This window comes from Dendrobates tinctorius, unplaced genomic scaffold (assembly GCF_039654945.1).
Source record: "Dendrobates tinctorius isolate UK_male_01 unplaced genomic scaffold, ASM3965494v1 ptg000211l, whole genome shotgun sequence".
Lineage (NCBI taxonomy): Eukaryota > Metazoa > Chordata > Amphibia > Anura > Dendrobatidae > Dendrobates > Dendrobates tinctorius.
In genome coordinates this window covers 22,327,234-22,350,696 of record NW_027361878.1, presented here as the reverse complement: position 1 = coordinate 22,350,696, position 23,463 = coordinate 22,327,234, and the positions used below count along the sequence as shown (strand labels likewise).

Below are 23,463 nucleotides of genomic sequence, written 5' to 3'. Positions count from 1 at the left end.
CATCACACATTATACACTGACATCACACATTATACACTGACATCACACACTGACATCACACATCATACACTGACATCACACACTGACATCACACATTATACACTGACATCACACATCACACACTGACATCACACATCATACACTGACATCACTTACTGACATCACACATCATACACTGACATCACACATCATACACTGACATCACACATTATACACTGACATCACACATCATACACTGACATCACACATTATACACTGACATCACACACTGACATCACACATTATACACTGACATCACACATCATACACTGACATCACACATCATACACTGACATCACACATTATACACTGACATCACACATCACACACTGACATCACACATCATACACTGACATCACTTACTGACATCACACATCATACACTGACATCACACATCATACACTGACATCACACATTATACACTGACATCACACATCATACACTGACATCACACATTATACACTGACATCACACACTGACATCACACATCACACACTGACATCACACATCATACACTGACATCACACATCATACACTGACATCACACATTATACACTGACATCACACACTGACATCACACATTATACACTGACATCACACATCACACACTGACATCACACATCATACACTGACATCACACATCATACACTGACATCACACATCATACACTGACATCACACACTGACATCACACATCACACATGAACCCTCCTCACGCCATGAGACATGGCACTGTCCTCCTCCTCCCCCGGGTGCGCCGGTTGCAGCCATGTGAGAGGACACAGGAAACTGTCTCCCAAGAAAGGGACAGCTGGAGTGAGGAGCACCCGGGACAGCTGCGACTGCCGAGTCAGCCCAGGAGGAGGGGACGGCTCTGTACGAGGCGGGAGAGGGAGGAACTGGGAGAGACGGGCAGAAACAAAGGAGATAAAGAGACGGACAGGAAGAAGGGAAGAGACTGCAGCCGGGCACGGGAGGACTCCACGTGGGAAGAGACAGCACCGGACACGGCATGGAGGAGAGCGCCTCAGTGTGAGAGCTGGAGCTGCAGGAAGAGACACTTGTGACAGTCTTCATTGTCTGCTGACTGCCCCACGTTATGGACTGGTGTCGGGGGTCTCAGTGAGTGCCCCGGCTGTCAGCAGTCTCTTCTCCCAGTGACTGTCACTTTTTGCCTGTCTTTGTTCGTCCGGCTGTCAATTGCCCCCCGTTCCCCCTGAGCTGTCCCTTCTCCCATGGCCGCGCTCAGCAGCCCCGGCTCCGGGCCGCATCCCACCTCCCCCCGGGTGTACTTCCAATCCCCGGGAGAGACGGCGGAGCAGCCGGAGAGACGGCACCCGGGGAAAGTGACAGTCAAGTATGACCGCAAGGAGCTGAGGAAGAGGCTGCGGCTGGAGGAGTGGATCCTGGAGCAGCTGGTGGTGCTGTACGACTGCCAGGTGAGGGCACACATACCACCCACAGGGGGCACTGCCAGGTGAGGGCACACATACCACCCACAGGGGGCACTGCCAGGTGAGGGCACACATACCACCCACAGGGGGCACTGCCAGGTGAGGGCACACATACCACCCACAGGGGGCACTGCCAGGTGAGGGCACACATGTCACCTATAGGGGCACTGCCAGGTGAGGGCACACATGTCACCTATAGGGGCACTGCCAGGTGAGGGCACACATGTCACCTATAGGGGCACTGCCAGGTGAGGGCACACATGTCACCTATAGGGGCACTGCCAGGTGAGGGCACACATGTCACCCACAGGGGGCACTGCCAGGTGAGGGCACACATGTCACCTATAGGGGCACTGCCAGGTGAGGGCACACATACCACCCACAGGGGGCACTGCCAGGTGAGGGCACACATGTCACCCACAGGGGGCACTGCCAGGTGAGGGCACACATGTCACCTATAGGGGCACTGCCAGGTGAGGGCACACATGTCACCTATAGGGGCACTGCCAGGTGAGGGCACACATGTCACCTATAGGGGCACTACCAGGTGAGGGCACACATGTCACCTATTGGGAGCACTGCCAGGTGAGGGCACACATGTCACCTATAGGGGGCACTGCCAGGTGAGGGCACACATACCACCCACAGGGGGCACTGCCAGGTGAGGGCACACATGTCACCTATAGGGGCACTGCCAGGTGAGGGCACACATGTCACCTATAGGGGCACTGCCAGGTGAGGGCACACATGTCACCCACAGGGGGCACTGCCAGGTGAGGGCACACATGTCACCTATAGGGGCACTGCCAGGTGAGGGCACACATACCACCCACAGGGGGCACTGCCAGGTGAGGGCACACATGTCACCCACAGGGGGCACTGCCAGGTGAGGGCACACATGTCACCTATAGGGGCACTGCCAGGTGAGGGCACACATGTCACCTATAGGGGCACTGCCAGGTGAGGGCACACATGTCACCTATAGGGGCACTACCAGGTGAGGGCACACATGTCACCTATTGGGAGCACTGCCAGGTGAGGGCACACATGTCACCTATAGGGGGCACTGCCAGGTGAGGGCACACATACCACCCACAGGGGGCACTGCCAGGTGAGGGCACACATGTCACCTATAGGGGCACTGCCAGGTGAGGGCACACATGTCACCTATAGGGGCACTGCCAGGTGAGGGCACACATGTCACCCACAGGGGGCACTGCCAGGTGAGGGCACACATGTCACCTATAGGGGCACTGCCAGGTGAGGGCACACATACCACCCACAGGGGGCACTGCCAGGTGAGGGCACACATGTCACCCACAGGGGGCACTGCCATGTGAGGGCACACATGTCACCTATAGGGGCACTGCCAGGTGAGGGCACACATGTCACCTATAAGGGGCACTGCCAGGTGAGGGCACACATGTCACCCACTGGGGGCACTGCCAGGTGAGGGCACACATGTCACCTATAGGGGCACTGCCAGGTGAGGGCACACATGTCACCTATAGGGGCACTGCCAGGTGAGGGCACACATGTCACCTATAGGGGCACTGCCAGGTGAGGGCACACATGTCACCTATAGGGAGCACTGCCAGGTGAGGGCACACATGTCACCTATAGGGGGCACTGCCAGGTGAGGGCACACATGTCACCTATAAGGGGCACTGCCAGGTGAGGGCACACATGTCACCTATAAGGGGCACTGCCAGGTGAGGGCACACGTCACCCATAGGGGCACTGCCAGGTGAGGGCACACATGTCACCCATAGGGGCACTGCCAGGTGAGGGCACACATGTCACCCACAGGGGCACTGCCAGGTGAGGGCACACATCTCACCCACAGGGGCACTGCCAGGTGAGGGCACACATGTCACCTATAAGGGGCACTGCCAGGTGAGGGCACACATGTCACCCATAGGGGCACTGCCAGGTGAGGGCACACATGTCACCCATAGGGGCACTGCCAGGTGAGGGCACACATGTCACCCATAGGGGCACTGCCAGGTGAGGGCACACATGTCACCTATAGGGGCACTGCCAGGTGAGGGCACACATGTCACCTATAGGGGGCACTGCCAGGTGAGGGCACACATGTCACCCACAGGGGCACTGCCAGGTGAGGGCACACATACCACCCACAGGGGGCACTGCCAGGTGAGGGCACACATGTCACCTATAGGGGCACTGCCAGGTGAGGGCACACATGTCACCCACAGGGGGCACTGCCAGGTGAGGGCACACATGTCACCTATAGGGGCACTGCCAGGTGAGGGCACACATACCACCCACAGGGGGCACTGCCAGGTGAGGGCACACATGTCACCCACAGGGGGCACTGCCAGGTGAGGGCACACATGTCACCTATAGGGGCACTGCCAGGTGAGGGCACACATGTCACCTATAAGGGGCACTGCCAGGTGAGGGCACACATGTCACCCACAGGGGGCACTGCCAGGTGAGGGCACACATGTCACCTATAGGGGCACTGCCAGGTGAGGGCACACATGTCACCTATAGGGGCACTGCCAGGTGAGGGCACACATGTCACCTATAGGGGCACTGCCAGGTGAGGGCACACATGTCACCTATAGGGGCACTGCCAGGTGAGGGCACACATGTCACCTATAGGGGCACTGCCAGGTGAGGGCACACATGTCACCTATAGGGAGCACTGCCAGGTGAGGGCACACATGTCACCTATAGGGGGCACTGCCAGGTGAGGGCACACATGTCACCTATAGGGGGCACTGCCAGGTGAGGGCACACATGTCACCTATAAGGGGCACTGCCAGGTGAGGGAACACATGTCACCTATAAGGGGCACTGCCAGGTGAGGGCACACATGTCACCCATAGGGGCACTGCCAGGTGAGGGCACACATGTCACCCATAGGGGCACTGCCAGGTGAGGGCACACATGTCACCCACAGGGGCACTGCCAGGTGAGGGCACACATCTCACCCACAGGGGCACTGCCAGGTGAGGGCACACATGTCACCTATAAGGGGCACTGCCAGGTGAGGGCACACATGTCACCCATAGGGGCACTGCCAGGTGAGGGCACACATGTCACCCATAGGGGCACTGCCAGGTGAGGGCACACATGTCACCCATAGGGGCACTGCCAGGTGAGGGCACACATGTCACCTATAGGGGCACTGCCAGGTGAGGGCACACATGTCACCTATAGGGGGCACTGCCAGGTGAGGGCACACATGTCACCCACAGGGGCACTGCCAGGTGAGGGCACTCATGTCACCTATAAGGGGCACTGCCAGGTGAGGGCACACATGTCACCCATAGGGGCACTGCCAGGTGAGGGCACACATGTCACCCATAGGGGCACTGCCAGGTGAGGGCACACATGTCACCCACAGGGGCACTGCCAGGTGAGGGCACACATGTCACCCACAGGGGCACTGCCAGGTGAGGGCACACATGTCACCCACAGGGGCACTGCCAGGTGAGGGCACACATGTCACCTATAAGGGGCACTGCCAGGTGAGGGCACACATGTCACCCATAGGGGCACTGCCAGGTGAGGGCACACATGTCACCCACAGGGGCACTGCCAGGTGAGGGCACACATCTCACCCACAGGGGCACTGCCAGGTGAGGGCACACATGTCACCTATAAGGGGCACTGCCAGGTGAGGGCACACATGTCACCCATAGGGGCACTGCCAGGTGAGGGCACACATGTCACCCATAGGGGCACTGCCAGGTGAGGGCACACATGTCACCCATAGGGGCACTGCCAGGTGAGGGCACACATGTCACCCATAGGGGGCACTGCAATGTGAAAGCACATACATCAGTAGGGGCACTTGTACCACCCACAGGGTACACTGCCAAGTGAGGGTACAGACTCCCACACGGGTACTGCCAGGTTAGGGCAAGGCCCATAGAGGGCACTGACAGCAAGCAGACAAATCCCAGTAATGAGATTGCTAATTCTGTGCTGCACAGTCAATGAGATTATCACTGCCATCACCTAGGACAATAGAAGAGCTGAGCTGGCAGCCTGGGTGGGCATCGGTGTCTAATTAATATGCCCTCTGGCCTGGACTGTAATCTATTCCCATGGTATGAGCTGGCAGCGCCCCCTGATGCTGCCCTGAGTCCTAGGAACAGCTGGTGATACCTGTCATCCGCATGTGTCTGCCATAAATCGGAAGACATTGAGGAGGGGTGGCATCATGTGGGCATGAAACGAGCTCAGGATAATTAGGGGAATAATCTGCCCTACATTATAACATCATTAGGAAATCATAAAACCTTTCAGCGATTTTATAATGACGTCTCGCCATCGCTCACATGGCAATTCCCTAATATCATGCTCTCATTGGAATCGTCACCACTAGCTGTGGAAGTGACCTCATCCTTCCCGGGATGGGGATCCTGTAATCCTCCCTGGATCTGTCAGTCCGTAGATTGTGGGCGGGATGGGCCATAAATCAGGATGTGCATTCCTCTATCCGGTGACACCGGCATTATATTTCTTGAGAGAATTGTTTGCATGGCCATTCCTGAATTGATTGATTTTTAATTAAATCATCCTTTAACCCTCCGTCAGGAACAATATTCGCACTAACTCGTAATGGAACAATGTGCCTGTCAAGTGCAGGCTAGAAAAGTGCCTAGAATATCTAATTTTCTCAATTTCAGTGATCTAAAAGTGATCAGGGACCTTCATAGGGATGTAATAAAAGAGACTACACATTATCAGGTGCAAAACAAACCCATTTACTCAACATAAAAGTAATAACTTTGATATATACGAATTTCAAAACTCCTGAGAAGTACACTTTCATTTGTAAGAAATCTGCCTTATTTATATGAAATATCCACAAACCTTTCTCTATCCATTCATAAAACAAGCTAAATAAACAATAGTAATGACTAAAAACATTACATACCAACCTTATAAAGTGTGATGTGTTCGGGACCAATGAGCCTGAGCTCAGCTCAGCACAGCACAGCTATATCTTCCTTCCTGAAGCTCTGCAGACCAACTGTGGTATCAGGTTTCACACAGCAGCTAGAGCCAGGAGACTATCTAGAGGGAGGGGGTTTCCTGAAAATCTGGTGAGAAGGGAGAAATGAAAGTAGAAGAGCTGTGCCTGTCAGATCCATTGTTCCTGACGGAGGGTTAATTCTTAATTGTTGACAAATCCAGTAGGAAAAAAAAACAGATGTAAAAAAAAAAAAGGATACACTCAGATACTAAACTGAAAACAAAGCTTATATGTATCCATTCACCAGAAAGGTATGTATTTGTTAGTAAACATTTGTTACTGTTTATCCTAGAGGTTCTCTGTCACCGCTGAGCATGTGCAGTGCTGAGGAAAAACTCTGATATGTTCATTGATTGATAAAACCAATGTCTGATCCGTATCCCATAGGTGTTCATGTTGAAAAAAATGATCTATCCACTTCCCATAGTAAAAAAACAAAAACAAACTGCAAACAGAACGGATGTCTTTTGTTTTTGTTTTTTTAGGAAACCTAAAAGCCTATTCAAAAGAAAGCGCCCTGTAACGGAACAATTTATTTTGGTTTTAATGCTCCCCAAACGGACATAGAACACCGGCCTAAGCTAAAGGGATGGTTCAATCCTACATATGGCAGCAATAACCCCCCCGGCTATTTCTGGCAGCCTGTGGTATGTACACGGCCGACCGGCGACTGTAGACGCTCCGCACAGAGGTGCCATTATATCCAGTACAATATCACTTTGTGGGAGGGTCTCCATTCATCCCATGTCAGATCCTTGCTCATACTAAGAGGTCTATGTCGTCCCACCCATCTCTTGTGTGTGGAGTAGTGGAAATTACAGTGATTTCTTCATACTGTGGTGTGGGGCACAGCGTGACTCATTCTAAACGCTGTCTGATTTAACCCTAACATTCCTGAATATATAGCCCCAGTCTACCCTAGTAAAGCTGTGCCCAATGGGGGGAGCCGCAATGACTGTACAACTCGGGCCATTGTGCCCCCCAGAGCCTAGAAGACTTGGTAACTGTCACGCCAGAGTACAGACCGTAATATCCGGACCGGTGGCAGGTAAGTCTCCTGACTTGAACGTCACGACTTCATAGGCATATACGAGACGAGTTCAGGTCAACAGATCAGTGACTGAGCCCTATTAAGAATGTAGTCTCAGAGTATGTGCACACGTTGTAGTCTCAGAGTATGTGCACACGGTGCGGATTTTTCCGTGCGGATTTCGCTAAATCCACAGGTCAAATAACCTGCGGATTTCCCCTGCATTTTGACACCTGCGGATTCCTATTATGGAACAGGTGTCAAAACGCTGCGGATCCGCACAAAGAATTGACATGCTGCGGATTTAAATCCGCAAAAAATCCGCAGATAAAATGCAGGTCATTTGACCTGCGGATTTAGCCAAATCCGTGCGCAAAAATCTGCAGGGTAATCCGTACCGTGTGCACATACCCTAAAAGCAGTTAGTCTCATTAAGCTCCCGATACATATTAGACCCACCGACCATTGGACATGTGTGGGGTCTTCCTTATTTTTTCCTCAATAAGAACTCATGACCACTCAGCGGAGCTAAGGGTTTATGTGTGCGGTATTACGGTCATCCATGAGACCCTGCATCAGTGATTTAACTCTTTGCAATACTGAGTGACTTGTGCGGCTCCTCTGCTCCTTCTTCACAATGGTGTCCGCAGATGTAAATGTCGGTGCAACATCCCTGCTGCACGGTGCAGATGCACGTGGGAACGTGGTCTCGGAGTAATGCATGGCTGTAGGATCAGACCACACAGGTTTTTGTTTGCATGCTGGTCTGCATAGGAGCTGTACAAACATGTGGCAGGATGTGTGACGTGACATCATTACCGCAGCTGCCTAATACATTAGTGGTAATGTCTCCAGAGTGTATCTAAACAGATTAGCCTGTGTTACGTAGGTGTGATCCGCACTCCTATGTACATGGTAACATTCCCTCCTGTGGGGATGTGTACAGTATACACACATATCTCATATAGTCTAGTGGCAGCAGAGAGGAAGTTGTTAACCCTTACATTCAATTTGCACATCCATGAGAGTATGACACTCATATACAGTGGTTACGGAAAGTTTTCAGACCCTTTGCTCAGTATTGAGTAGAAGCACCCTTTTGAGCTAGTACAGCCATGAGTCTTCTTGGGAATGATGCATCAAGTTTTTCACACCTGGATTTGGGGTTCCTCTGCCATTCTTCCTTGCAGATCCTCTCCACTTCCGTGAGGTTGGATGGTGAATGTTGATGGACAGCCATTTCCAGGTCTCTAGTGATGCTCATTTGGGTTTAGGTCAAGGCTCTGGCTGGGACAGTCAAGAATGGTCACAGAGTTGTTCTGAAGCCACTGCTTTGTTATTTTAGCTGTGTGCTTAGGGTCTTTGTCTTGTTGGAAGGTGAACCTTCGGCCAAGTCTGAGGTCCAGAGTACTCTGGAAGAGGTTTTCATCCAGGACATCTCTGTACTTGGCCACATTCATGTTTCCTTCAATTGCAACCAGTCGTCCTGTCCTTGCAGCTGAAAAACATCCCCATAGCATGATGCTGCCACCACGTTTCACTGTTGGGATTGTATTGGGCAGGTGATGAGCAGTGCCTGGTTTTTTTCCCCACACATACCGCTTAGAATTATCACCAAAAAGTTCTATCTTCATCTCATCAGACCAGAGAATCTTATTTCTCATAGTCTGGGAGTCCTTCATGTGTTTTTTAGCAAACTGTATGCAAGCTTTCATATGTCTGGCACTGAGGAGAGGCTTCCGTCGGGCCACTCTGCCATAAAGGCCCAAATGGTGGAGGGCTGCAGTGATAGTTGACGTTGTGGAACTTTCTCCCATCTCCCTACTGCATCTGTGGAGCTCAGCCACAGTGATCTTGGGGTTCTTCTTTACCTCTCACCAAGGCTCTTCTCCCACGATTGCTCAGTTTGGTTGGACGGCCAGGTCTAGGATAAAAGCTCTCAGCATATTGCAGCCGCCCCACAAGTACAGACAGTACTCGTGCTGCATTATATAGGTCTTCCGATTTTGACATCCCCGCTTTTGTGGCCTTTTAATAATTTTTTTCTCCTTTGCGCGCAGCATACAGACCACTGTAAATAGAAATTGAAAATTGTATGAGTGTGGAAGATAATTAATTATACCACAGACTGGCCAGATTTCCCGCACGTGACGTGTGGTTGCAGGAGTGATCTCCAACATCGGAAGATCTGTTGGTCATACACTTAGTGCAGCCCTGACTATGACTACTAGCGGTATATACGCTCTATGTGCCGGTCTTTGTGGTCAGGATCTCTGTGATCCTTAGGAGTATAGCCCAAGTCATACATGGTGTGTCTATTGCTCGTGTATGAAAGTAATGCTGCGTGTCACTGGGTATTTTTGGGGGTGTAAGTCTCCTCAGGACACATTTTTTCTGGCTGTGAATGTGCTTAGCTGAGCATTCTCGAGCTGTAAATGTTTTAGCAAGCGTAGAGCCTTTTTCTCACCGGCATCGCATTCATATCCACACTTTACAGAACGGAACAGGCTACAATAAATAATCTATATCTGCTGCGCAAACAAGTTGGACATAGGTGCGCTATGAGACCCGGCATGGTGTGAGCGATACAATAAGTGATACAGACAATCCCCTGTACACGGATGCTATAGGGACGCCTTAAGGTTACTTGTTACATCAAGTCTTGGTCGATGCAGAGGGACCAGTGACTCGGTGCAATGTCGTTAAATTCCCACAATCCAAAAAAAATACATTGGCTTTTCTGCAGCGCATTCGATTGTGGAAAATCTGCTGTGTTTTACAGTGCCTGTTTAGGACATAAAATTTTAAGAAATCTCATGTACATGCTGAGAAAGATATCCAAAATATTTATTGACAGGACATGCGGGTTTAAAGGGACTTCGTCAGCACAGGATGACTGTTCAAACTAAGTTCTGCTGCTCGGTGCATCATGGCTGTTATGCCGCTCTCACCGCTCACCTCCGAAGCTGGTGCATGCCGCCCGACATCTTCACTTCCGGTCTTGCGGCCGGCGCTGGGGCCTCGTAGGGTGCACGTGCCGCGTGCTCTTGACTCTGCAGCTGCGCGCCCAGTCCCAGGACCCATCGGTGCGCTTGCACACAACTGCAGCTCTGACTGCTCCCGCACTGACTCTGACGTCTCCATGGTCCTGGAGGACCTGACCCGGATGTCCCTGCACGCATTCCCTATATCAGGCAGCCTCTTCCTGTAGGCGGCCACTGATTATCGCTTTTGCTTCCTTGCTAGGCTGCTTGGTGCCTGCATGGTGGCTCTCTGTACTCAGGTCCACTACCTTGTATCCAGGCGTGCTTCCCAGCATGCGCTCTGCTCTGTCTTGTACCCAGGCGTGCTTCCCAGTTCGCGTCCTGCACCATCCTGTACCTTGCGTGTACACGCCTTATGCACTTCCGTACCCAGCAAGCCCCGAGCACATGCTTTACATACTCCTGTACCCGGCATATCCCCTTCTTCACCCTGCTAAACACGGCCTATCGTTCCTCCTTCGAGCCGGCCACCTGGTTCCAGCAGTCGTGGTACTTTATGCCCCTGGACCTACCCCTGACGCTCCCTGTATAGGGGATGGTCCTCACTAGGTCAGCTCGCCCGGGGTGTGTTGGTATCACGGCCCAGAGGGTCCACTCCAGGAGTCGTCATAATGGCAGGGTCAATCATTTCCACTTGCTTGTTTTTCCTCAGTCTTAACCCCCCCCCCCTGTCTTCTTTGATTGACATTGAGCAATTTTCTCCACCGCGCCGGGGATAACTTTGGCCACCGCAACTTGTGCACCTATGGATGGTGGCGTCAACCTACCCTCTCCACTAACCATAGTCCTGTACAAGTTGTAGGGTATAAATAAGCGATAAACTTGTTTCCACTGGACAAACCCTTTAACTGTAGGTTTAGCTTGTCTACCTCTGTATAAGTATAAAAACACGCCTCCCCAGTGATGGACAGGCAAAGAATGTATCGTTTAAACATATATTTTATTTACATCATAGAGTCAAAATATCATCAAAATTCACAAGTAATGATGCCTCCTGTCATAAACAGATCAACAAATGGTCCCCAGTATGTAGGCCATGTATATTAGCATACAAATAATGGTATAGCCTTTAGTAATGTCACTCATAGAAAATGCATAGATCACATATATAAAGGTCCTAAAAATCCACAAAGTGCAATTGGAATAACAAAGGCTGTGTCCTAAATCATGTGTCCAGCTTTAGAGAAAGCAAAGTGCCTGAGTGCATGTACATATTACTGAGCCTAACAAAGCTTAATGAAGTGCTAGTCAAATAACATTACCTCAATGATGAGACCAAGAGAGACCTGCTTCCTACCCCAACGCGCGTTTCGATATGATCTTCTTACTGTATATTCGTAGCAGTTATATGGTGCCAACATTTTTTTGTACAGAGATTGTCATACACATCAGTCCTCGGCCCGACAGTTCATTTCCTTATCTCGTCCATATATGCTAGAGAAATGTTAGAGGAAGGCCATTATAATGAGAAAACTGATTATAACGTTGGGTTTGAATGAGCGCTGAATTTTGCCAGAACTGACATCGGTGCCAGAGAGATACCATCATGCACTATATTCTTTGTCTGACCCTATCATTTACAAAACTTATTTTGGGTGATTAAAAGGACATTATGGCTGCTATTTAGGTTCGCGTGAACCAGGCTCGAGCACTGAGTGACATTAATTGATTGGTAAGGTAATGCTTTTACATATGCACTTATTTTTCTTTATGGATTTACGATCTTTCCACCCTTTGGTTCATTATGACGTTCCGTTATCGAGTTCGGCCTCAGTGATATTTTTTGCCATATTGCTTCTGTATGATATTTTGCAATCCTGCATCCCAGCAGCTAATTCATCAGAATGGATTTTCAGGATTATATTGTGATTAGCAGATACCCAACTAACTGGGTGGGAGACTTTGGCCTTTCCCCCGGTGCCCCTGCTGTGACAGCAGTACACAAGGTGTCAGTTAGCCTGATGAGCGGGCAGGGCTGTAGTATCAGGCCATGTGTGCCCAGCTGTGATCCTATCAGTATTTCACGCTGGCAATGAGCGGCTTATATTTTCTCTATGGAATTTCGCAGCCCCCTCCTCTCCCTTTGTTCTGAATTTCTTTACATTTGACCTCCGGAATGTGTGACAGTCGCTCTGATATGCCTCGTAGACCATTGCTTCCTTGTTATGGGTTTTATATATGAAATGTCTTAGAAATGTCTTGTTTTCACAGGAAGAAGAAATCCCAGAACTGGAAATTGATGTGGATGAATTATTAGATATGGAAACTGATGAACAGAGGGGTGAGAGGGTGAAGGTAAGTGGCCGTTCTGTAGAGATGGCTGCGACGTGTCCTGCAACATCTGATCTCGGTCTTCATTCTTTGCAGGAGCTTCTTAATGACTGTTACAAACCAACTGAGGTGAGTGGACGTCTCCGCTTCGTGTTTGGGTGATACATTTATAAAACTGGTATTTACAGCTATATTGTCTCTCTTTACCCTCTATAACTTTTTAAATTTTTTCCATCCACTTAGCCATATGACGGCTTGTGGTTTTTTTTTTTTTTTACACATCCTTGTAGGGAGCATGCTGGTCTCCCCTGAAGCTCAGCCTGTGCCTGGGCTTCACGGCAGCACAAAGATGGCAAGGAAACACGGGGGAAAGGGGAGATGAATAAGTTCACAAATAGAGATCCGAGCATAATTGTGCCACTTTACCGCTGCTGTCAGTGAATGGCCACAGCAGAGATAGCGCTAGTTAACCGTTAGGGTGTGTGCACACGCTGCAGATTCTGCTACGGATCCGCAGCGGATTTGGTCCTGCGGATCCGGAGCAGTTTCTGCTGCGATGTACAGTACCATTATAATCAATGGAAAATGAAATCCGCAGTACACACAGTGCAGAATTTTCCGCGTGGATTTGCTGCGGTTTCAAATCCGCAGCATGTCAATTCTTTGTGCGGATTCCGCTGCGGTTTGGCACCTGCTCCATGATCGGTGTCAAACCGCAGGGGAAACCCGCAGGCTAAACCGCAGAAAATATGAAGATAAACCACAGGTCTTTTGACCTGCGGATTTAGGCAAATCCGCGCAGAAAATTCTGCAGCACAATCCGCAGCGTGTGCACACACCCTTAGTGGATTTGGGATGTCTGCCCTGTGTAGAGCGGGTGCAGCTCCTGAGCCTGCTCCATGCACCAACACTATAAGTGATGTATACGCCATGGAGCAGGAAGGGATTAATGCAACATCGGAGGATAAGCGTGGATGCTTTCCACTTTGCTTTATCGTTCTCTGCCTTCTGCCTGTGGTTCTGGTACTATTGGCTGCAAAAATATCACAAACTGCATCATTAATCTAGCACAGCTTTAACAGACTCTATTCTAGGTCAGGGATCTGCCAGGATTTGTTGGGATCTTTCTAAAAGCAGATTTCTCATAGGTCGACTATACAGGCGATCTATGAGATTACCTTGCCCTCCCTCACCTGCTTTGTCTCTGGGAGGTAGTCAGTCTCTTCCCAGTGCATCTCATATAATGCAGGATTAGTATACTACTTTATTTAGTCCGAATCCAACTCTCTGCTTCCAATAGATGGCGCTAGAGTTCTAGTCCTCTTCCTCTGAAGAGGTGATTTGCATATTTAATTTCCCAGAGCAGCATGCATGGCTTACAAGTCTCCTCTGTCTGACATGCCAGGCTTGGCTTGCCACTCTCCACAAGAAGAAATGTTACCCTTAGATCTTAAGCCTCTCTCACCTAGCCATAGGTGGCACTAGAGATCTAGTCCTCTCCTTCTGTGAAGAGACAATTTGCATATTCAACTTCCCAGAGGAGTAATACATGGCTTATAGGTCTCCTCACTCTGACATGCCAGGCTTGGCTTGTCACTCTCCCCAAGGAGAAACCTTACTCTTTAAATCATCTACCAGCTGAAATTTTGATAAAGGGTAAAGGCCTCAAGCCAACGAGAGTGTCTGCCAGATTTAGGCATTATTTTGATGGAGCCCTGCAGGCACAAAGAGCACATTTAAAAATATGGATATCCCACAGAGGCGCTTTTCTCACCCCCTTTTTTAGGTATGTCCGATATATACTCTGATGTGTGCCCCAGTAAATGTGTACATATTGTTTTATTTCACTGTATGGGAAGATGCAGTCTACAACAGTTTCTGACTCGGAGATGCAGAATAAAAAAATTACCATGCAAGATCTGCCATTTACAGTGGGAGTCCATGACTATAGGGTGGCCCATGTCTGAAGCTTATGTTGGACAATACTCTATAGCGCCAATATATCCCCCCCCCATCCAAAAAAAGTCTACAGATCAAGCGGTGTGTCATTGATTTTTTTTTTTCTTTCCCCCAAAACCAATCGGTGATTTGCATGTAATCGAAGATCATTCTAATTCTAGTCTGTCATCAAACAGGCCTTTATTTCTGGATTACTGGAGAAGATACAGGGAATGCAGAAGCTGAGTACTCCCCAGAAGAAGTGATTGACGCACCGAGACGATGGAACATGGCACCTCCCTATCATCCTGGTAGAAGTGCAGAATCGCAGGGTCCCAGGCTGCCCCTGCACTCAGGGTGTGTGGCTGCTCGCAGTCTACTTCGAGGGAGGATGGGGGTGCAGGGGAGCCTTTTTTTATATGACTATTTTGTAGAAATCTTTTTTTTAACTAAATAAAGCTGTAATTAAGTGTTCGATCTGCCTGCTCCGTATTTATCATGGGCTGTCTCCCTCTCGCTAGTAATTCACCTTCACAACAAACCTGATCTTTCCTGCCTCGAGAGACCGATTGCCTGGTGACGGTGCCCAGGAGACATGCCGAAAATGATGCATTGCAACCATAAAGGGTGATACGGTTACTCAAGCGTTGACTAGACGGCGCATTATTAGTGCTTTTAGGATCATAAAAGTGAAAAGTTCACTAAAGTACATCAAACAGGCATGTCTGTATGACTCAGTGTATATATTGTTTTTACACTAGTGTAATTTTAGAACCGCATTGTCCAGTGTCCAATTTGTAAAGCGTAAAACGATCTACAAAGACCTGAGGCCCTGGAAAACAGGATCTGGGCATATCGACCGACATCACCATTGACTTTAGTGAAGCAGATGGACTCACTCTTGTGTTCTGTCTGAGCTGATTGTCGGCAGTGTTCTTTTATCAAGGTCGTAGTCGACCATGTTAAAAAGAATACATTTATGCACTAGCCTTAGTAAATCATCCTCATTATGTTAGTGATCTATTTTTTTTTTATCTCTGCAAAAATTGAGCTGATAATGTGGTCTTATTAAAACTGCCCCTGGGAAATGAGGGTCAGAACAGCTATCAGATTCCCTTTAAATTGAGACACTTTAGAACTAGTTGCACCACATTCATGTCTCTGATAGATTTGCTGGGACTAACTTTTCATACCACTTCTTGGTTTTCTTATTTTAGACAAATTTTGATGTCTAAGCCAGGACCCTCGCCTTACCAAGCACAAAAAAATGATATTGTAAAACACATGAATCTGGTGAACACACTTATCTGTAGGATAGGCTTTAAAATGAATCTAATTAGTAAGATCAACCCCTCCTAGTTTCCACACCTCCTTATATGAGCATGCGGTCATTGTCTTGCTGGAAGACCCAGCCACAACCCATTTTTAATGTCCTGGTGGAGGGAAGGAGGTTGTCGCTCAGGATTTTACGGTACATGGCTCCATCCATTCTCCCATTGATGAGGTGAAGTAGTCCTGTACCCTTAACAGAGAAACACCCCCAAAACATGTTTCCACCTCCATGCTTGACAGTGGGGATGGTGTTCTTTCGGTCATAAGCAGCATTTCTCTTCCTCCAAACACGGAGAGTTGCGTTAATGCCAAAGACCTTAATTTTTGTCTCATCTGACCACAGCACCTTCTCCCAATCACTCACAAAATCATCCAGGTGTTTATTGGCAAACTTCAGACGGGCCTGCACATGTGCTTTCTTGAGCAGGGGGACCTTGCGGGCACTGCAGGATTTTACGTCGTAATGTGTTGCCAATGGTTTTCTTAGTGACTGTGGTCCCAGCTGCTGAGATCAATAACAAGTCTCCCCCCCCCGTGTAGGATTGTTTTTTCCAGCATAAAAAAAAGGAAATTATTTTTTTTTTGTTCCCATCAGTTTTCATCAGCCGCCGTACGCAGCTGGTAGATAAGTGTTGCCAAAAACTAGCTCAACCGAATGGCCATAATTCAACTTAAATGTAGCTCAAAAATGGTGGTAATAAGAATTTGAAATTATCGGAGATGTCGTGGCATTGTCAACAAGAAGCTATAGCTCTTAGGATCCTTAGATAAAATTGGTCGTGAAGGCCATAAACCAAGCCTGTGAGGAGCTGGCCTTGAGCTAAAGACTACTGGACCAACTCACATAGAGCATAGTCCACGGCTGTAAGGGATGCAGGCTTTCCATCATGGAGCACCGGTTACATCAATCTTATTGTTCCGTCATCTTAGAGATTTGCTTGTTCGTCAGTTCAACCTCAGGAATCAATGATTCCATTCAATGACAGTAAGCAGAGGAAGACATGCAGGCTGGTTCTTATGTTTGCCTAAAGCCCCCGTTACACATAACGATGTCCCAGCGATCCCACCAACGATCCGACATGACGGGATCGCTGGGTCATCGTTAGACAGCCCCAGCGACGCTGGTTTCCTAATGTAAACGTCTGGTATCCAGGAGCCGTGGTTCCTGGATACCCGATGTTTACATTAGAAACCACCATACAGCATCGCTGATCTCTCGCTGCCACATGCAGCGATGCGCGCTGGCCAGTGGTAGACCAGCGATCGAAAAACGGCCCTGGCCGATGCTGCAAAATCAGCAATAACCAGCAGGGGGGCCGGTCGCTGATCCCCATCACACACCGCGATCTCGGGGCCTTAAGGCCAGACAGGAGAATGGTAATCAGGTAAAGCAATCATTCCATTACTCTTTAGTGTCCCGTCACATTTAGCGATGCACCAGCGATCCCGACCACGATACGACCCGGTCAGGATCGCTGGTGCATCGCTAAATGGTCGCTAGTGAGCTGCTAAACAGGCAGATCTCACCAGTGATGTAGCAGCAGTCGGCAGTCATTACTCACCTGTCAGACACAGCAATGAAGACATCCTCCCGCCCTCGTCCACGCGTCGCTCGTCGGCGCCAGTAGGAAGCGGCCGACGAGAAACGGCGCAGGACATTCTCGCGCGATCAGCGATAGCCAACGGGGGAGCCGGTTGGAGGTGTCACATATAGCGATAACGCTAGCAATATCGCTGCTGCGTCACAAAATCGGTGACACTTTAGCGAGGTTGCTAGCGATATCGCTATGTGTGAAGCCCCCTTTAGAGGCTTCAATTGAGCCATTGTTTCATACGAGACTACGTTGACGATAGTTGTATGTTAATTTGCGAATGCCTGCTGAATACATATTGCATCCGCACACTGCAGTTTATTAATCTACACCAGGGGTCCCCAACCGCCGGTCCGCGGCCCAGCATCAGGCCGTTGCAGTGCCCTTGCCGGTCCGCGGACACAAGGGGAGTCGGCGGCGGTGCAGCAGCTGATACGCACCTAGCGGTCCCTGTCGGCTTTATCCATCGCTAAGCGGTCAAGTGTACCGCTCATTTAAGGTCATGAATATGGACAACCACTCATCTCTCATAGGCGTGGCATCCATATTCATAGACCTTAATGAGCGGTAGCACGTGACCGCTCCGCACAGGAGCTGAAGCGCCGCGAGATGTAGGGAGGGAAGTTCAGCGATGTGAGGGTAAGTATGATGGGGGAGGATGGGGGATCCGAGCGGAGCCATATATACAAGGGAGGGAGAGTGGGAGCAGTCATATATACAAGGGAGGGAGAGTGGGAGCGGAGCCATATTTACAAGGGAGGGAGAGTGGGAGCAGAGCCATATTTACAAGAGAGGGAGAGTGGGAGCGGAGCCATATATACAAGGGAGGGAGAGTGGGAGCGGAGCCATATATACAAGGGAGGGAGAGTGGGAGCGGAGCCATAAATACATGGGAAAGTGGGAGCGGATCCATAAATACATGGGAAGGGAGAGTGGGAGCGGAGCCATAAATACAAGGAAGGGAGAGTGGGAGAGCAGCCATAAATGCAAGGGAGAGTGGGAGCAGAGCCATAAATACATGGGAGGGGGAGGGGGAGTGGGAGCGGAGCCATAAATACATGGGAGGGAGAGTGGGAGCGGAGCCAAATATACAAGGGAGGGAGAGTGGGAGCGGAGCCATGTATACAGGATGGGAGAGTGAGAGCGGAGCCATGTATACAGGATGGGAGGGTGGGAGCAGAGCCATGTATACAGGATGGGAGAGTGGGAGCAGAGCCATGTATACAGGATGGGAGAGTGGGAGCAGAGCCATGTATACAGGATGGGAGAGTGGGAGCAGAGCCATGTATACAGGATGGGAGAGTGGGAGCAGAGCCATGTATACAGGATGGGAGAGTGGGAGCAGAGCCATGTATACAAGGATGGGACAGGGGAAGCCACACAGAGCTGGACAGGACGGGGGGCGCCACACATACATTTTCTGATGATTAGAAAATAATCAGCATGTACAGTACTCCAGTACAATTTTTCTTAAGTGCTCAATGCTCCATTTCCTTGTAGGTTCCAATCATCATTAGCAGTGACGGTCATCAGTAGAAGTAGCCCGGTGCTCCCACTCATTCAAAACCTATGGTGAGTTGAGTCACATTATAAAAGTTATAATTAAATGATAAGTTTACACTGCTAAACTACAACCGCGTCCATAGCCCCGCCCCCTTATGTCCAAAGCCCCGCCCCTGTCACCTCCATCCACGCCCTGCCATGCCATGGAAGAATGGTCTTACTTGAAGCCAGTCCCTGGTGCAAAAAAGGTTGGGGACCACTGATCTACACAACTTAGGATAAATATGCAGGTTATTTGAATAATTAAGCAATGAAGGATCAACTCCCCATCTTCATCCAATCCTGTGGAAGAATGTCCGAAAAAGGAAGCTGTGGATATAAAGTCTCTGGCTCCCTCTGCAAAGAGACACTCTTCAGGAACAGCAGCCCATCTGGTGGAATACAAGTCTGCTTCTCTGCCCATCACTGACCCCACAAAGACACATGGAGAACCATGGATGGGTCTGTACTATATGTATTATTCCCACCATTGTTAACCTGCCTAGGTGATTATTACAACCCACAACCTCAGAGCTTCACAAGGCCCTTTAAATCTGTTTTCCGGTTTCAGAAAATCACTCTTCCCCATTTGCACTTTTAAAAACACAAACTAGCTTTTCTTGCCCTCCCCAGGTCTAGCACCCTTGGTGCCTGTCTGCAGCCATCACGTCACATGACATCGACTGCACCCAATTGTTGGGCTTAGTGGCTCTACCCCATTTGACGGCAAGAGCCACGGAACTGAATAATTGGCCTCAGCGCTGTCGATATGCTCGTTATGTCACCGCTACAGATACCGAGACTCAGCGATAAACCAGGGATGAGTGGCTAAAGCTCAGTGGTTTTTGTTAAAAAAAAAAAAAAAAAAAAAAAAAAAAACAGTTGGAAGTGGAACATTCCTTTAATCTTTGTAAACTCCTCCAAGGTTAGGTGTGAGGCACATTAAACCCATAAGTTTTTTTTTTTTTTGATCCTGACTAGTGATGAGCGAGCGTGCTCGGGTGTTTATCAGAGTAGCTTGGGCGTGCTCAGGTGTTATCAGAGTAGCTTGGGCGTGCTCGATTAATTTGTTAAGAGTCCACACAGCTGCATGTTTCGTTGCGGTTAGCAATCCCCACATATGTTGCGGCTGTCTAACAAACAGGCAATCCTCATGTGTTGCGACTAACAGCCACAAAACATGCAGCCGCAGGAACACAAGCATATTAATCAAGCACGCTGAAGATACTTGGAAAACACCCGAGCATGCTCAAATAACACAATATCAGAACACGCTCACTCATCACTAATCCTGACCTGAAACACGAAGAAATAACGAGGCCAAAACTGTGTGTTTGTGTTTATTGAGCATTTTGTGAGACGCCACTTTCCGTCACAAAACGGACCCCAAATATAGAAACAAGCTTGTCCCGTATCCCCGTCTACAAATCCGATCTCCTTTCGATCTTTATCAGTTCCACTTCGAAGATCAGAGTGGCTCCTCCTGGAACAGAATGACAGACATTAGAGCCATTCTCTTATTCAGCAGCAGTACTTGGCACGCCCTCAAAACAACAAAATACCTGCTTCTAGTCTACAGCTTAGCCAGGAATTGGTCAGTTTTCACATTTTTTTTATTGTAACACTTCCTTTTCTCTATATTTTTACTCCTGTAGTGGTGAATGTAGGGTGGTGGAAAAGCTTCGGCATTGGGGCATCTAAAAAAAAATTGTATTTGCCAGCATTTGGAGCACAGAGGCCCCTTCATCAGGCTGGTTCCTCCATTTGTCACTTCATTTCTGGTCCTGGACACCTCACTACCGGCCCTGTGCCGATATAGCGATATAGTACCAGTGCATTAATGGGGCCAGCTGACTGTTAATGACTAAGCCAAACCCCTTTTCTTTCAATAAATGGTGACTAGAGGGCAATCTTACCTACTGAAGTAGGCAGATAGCAAGCACCCTTCATACACTGCACCAGTCACATGCCCACGCAGGACTGGAAAAAAACACTTTCATTGGCGAATTGATCCCCAAGAGATCCGTGAATAACACTGTGTGGTTTATTTTAACGTTCCCTTATCTGACTGAAGATTAACCCCTCTTATTGATCCTTTGGTTATTCAATATCGCTGTGATTGGTCCTTGACTGCATTAAATGTGTGTGGACAATATCACTACACACCATGTATAAGAACCCAGCAGCTTGTAACAAGTAAGGCTGAGCACGCATTACAATAGCACTGCCACTGGAAAGCAGGTCAAACACAGTCCAAAAGTTAATCTTTAGGACTATTTGCGTTACATCACAAAAGGAAAATCAGTCAGCAGGATTCTCCCCACCAACTTACATTCCCATGTAGCTCTTTCAAAGACAAGTCCAGCAATATCTTTACATGGCCGTTCCGTTCCTCCATTATGGAGAAATCAGCATTTGAATTGATCTGCAAATGAGACTGAAGAGCTATGGTAGAGCTGAAGCCTCTGTCACTCCAGATCTGTTCCCTGCCCTACAATGCCTCCACGCTGGCTGTGTGACTACAGGCAAAGAAGCGGGAGGAGGCGTCGGGGGGGAGGGAGTAGAGCTGGAGTGACGGAAGAGTCAGATCTACCATAGCTCTTCAGTCTCATTTACATATCAATTCAAAAGCTGATTTATCAGTAATAGGGGAACGGTCTGGCCATGTAAAGGTATTGCCAGACTATTCTTTGAACAGATTCCGTTTAAAGTTTCAAGTCTGTCCAAAATGATATTGTTTAGCAAGGTAGGGCATAGGGCGCATTCACGTGTGCTGTTTTGTGGCTTATTTGCAGTGATTATACCAAATCTGGTTTAAAAAAAAAAAAAGAAAAGAAAAAAAAGGGCAACACTGTTAAATATACCCAAGAGATTAAGTGCTGAAGACCCCCATACACATTAGATGAAAATCACCCGAATCCAGGGATATCAGTAGGACTGGTCAACTTTATTATGTATATGGGGGGCTCCCAACAGATGATGTCTGGGATGACAAAGACCAGGTAGTATGACTTTCAGGACCTTTTCTATCCATTTATTTTCTCGGTAGATGTTGCTTTCTTATCCCTCCCAGTTAACTACCCACGAACACTCGGCCGAGCCAAATGCCCGTATGTGCATAGTTGTGTCCGAAGAGATAGTGGTCTGCAAACGAACATTTAAGGTCAGCTTAAAAGGGGAAGTTATCATCAGAAACTTACTGATAGTTTAAATCAAGTTGCTTTTCATGTCTTTATTTATTTTTTTAAAAATTTGCCCATTTTATTTTCCATAAAATCAGTATATATAGCAAAATTAGTAATCTTTCATTTGTCACATTGGCCGCTGGGGCTATATCAGACTCATAACACAGGATCCACCAATCACAATAGGCGATGTCACAGCCGACCTTCTCCCCCTCCCTTCATAATTACTTTTGCTTTTAGATGCTTCAATACAAAATAAAAAGTCAGTGTCTGTTCATTGTGACTAATGTGCATGTGGATTTTGTGAAACAACAGGAAGTTAAAGTTTAAAAAAAAACAAACAAAAAAGTTGTTGGCTGGTATAAAAACTGTAAGAGTTTGATTTTTATTACAGCATGTGATATGGGAAAAAAAAAAAACACTTACAAAAAATGCATTTAAACACAAAAACTGAATATAAATTTCCGACGATAGCTTCCCTTTAAGGACCTGTGAAATACAAATACTGTAACATGTAAAAGTGGGGCGCATCTTACCTGGAATTTTTGGGGGTGCTCCCCTATCGCCATATCCTAAGAAAACAAAAAAAAAATGTACATTTTATTCTCATTGTAAAACGAGCAATATCCATCCGTCCGCTGCCCTGGAGATGTGATCCTTACCCAATTCTGAAGGAATAACCAGCTTCCTTTTCTCACCCTCACACATTCTGGAAAATAAAAAGGTGACAAGCACTTTATTTGTCTCTTAATAAAGAAAAAAAAAAAAGTTATGCCACCAGACTAAGTAAAGCAAATGGACAAACTGGTAAGTTAGATCAAAAGATTTAATGGTCAGACTCTCAGTTAGGGTGCAGTCAGGCGGCCATATAAATTGGACCGGGATCTGTTGCACGGACTGGCCGGCGTCTCTCCCGAGCATGGCAGCTTCAATCATTTCTATGCAGCTGTCACTCTTGGGTCAGGAGTCGCCATCCAGTCCGTGCATTGCGATCCGATCTTGGTCTGACTTATACGG

At 48.5% G+C, this 23,463-nt stretch overlaps 2 protein-coding genes across 5 annotated transcripts in view; one reads left to right on the top strand and one right to left on the bottom strand.

Annotated features, from left to right (window-relative positions):
* Positions 1-825: 825 nt before the first annotated feature.
* On the top strand, positions 826-15,269 carry PPP1R14B (protein phosphatase 1 regulatory inhibitor subunit 14B). Its single transcript, XM_073554601.1, has 4 exons — positions 826-1,477; positions 12,798-12,881; positions 12,954-12,986; positions 14,993-15,269. The coding sequence occupies exons 1-4, from the start codon at positions 1,274-1,276 to the stop codon at positions 15,059-15,061; spliced, it is 390 nt and encodes a 129-aa protein (XP_073410702.1). The 5' UTR covers positions 826-1,273; the 3' UTR covers positions 15,062-15,269.
* Positions 15,270-20,588: 5,319 nt separating this feature from the next.
* FKBP2 (FKBP prolyl isomerase 2) overlaps positions 20,589-23,463 on the bottom strand; it is a 38,103-nt gene continuing 35,228 nt past the window's right edge. For all 4 annotated transcript variants that reach the window (XM_073554598.1, XM_073554597.1, XM_073554600.1 and 1 more), the window contains exons 4-6: positions 23,109-23,155; positions 22,983-23,018; positions 20,589-20,744 (exon numbers count right to left, since the gene is read on the bottom strand). In XM_073554598.1, coding sequence (XP_073410699.1) covers positions 20,683-20,744; positions 22,983-23,018; positions 23,109-23,155 — 145 coding nt within the window. In that variant the 3' untranslated portion in view covers positions 20,589-20,682. The remainder of the gene's footprint in view (positions 20,745-22,982; positions 23,019-23,108; positions 23,156-23,463) is intronic.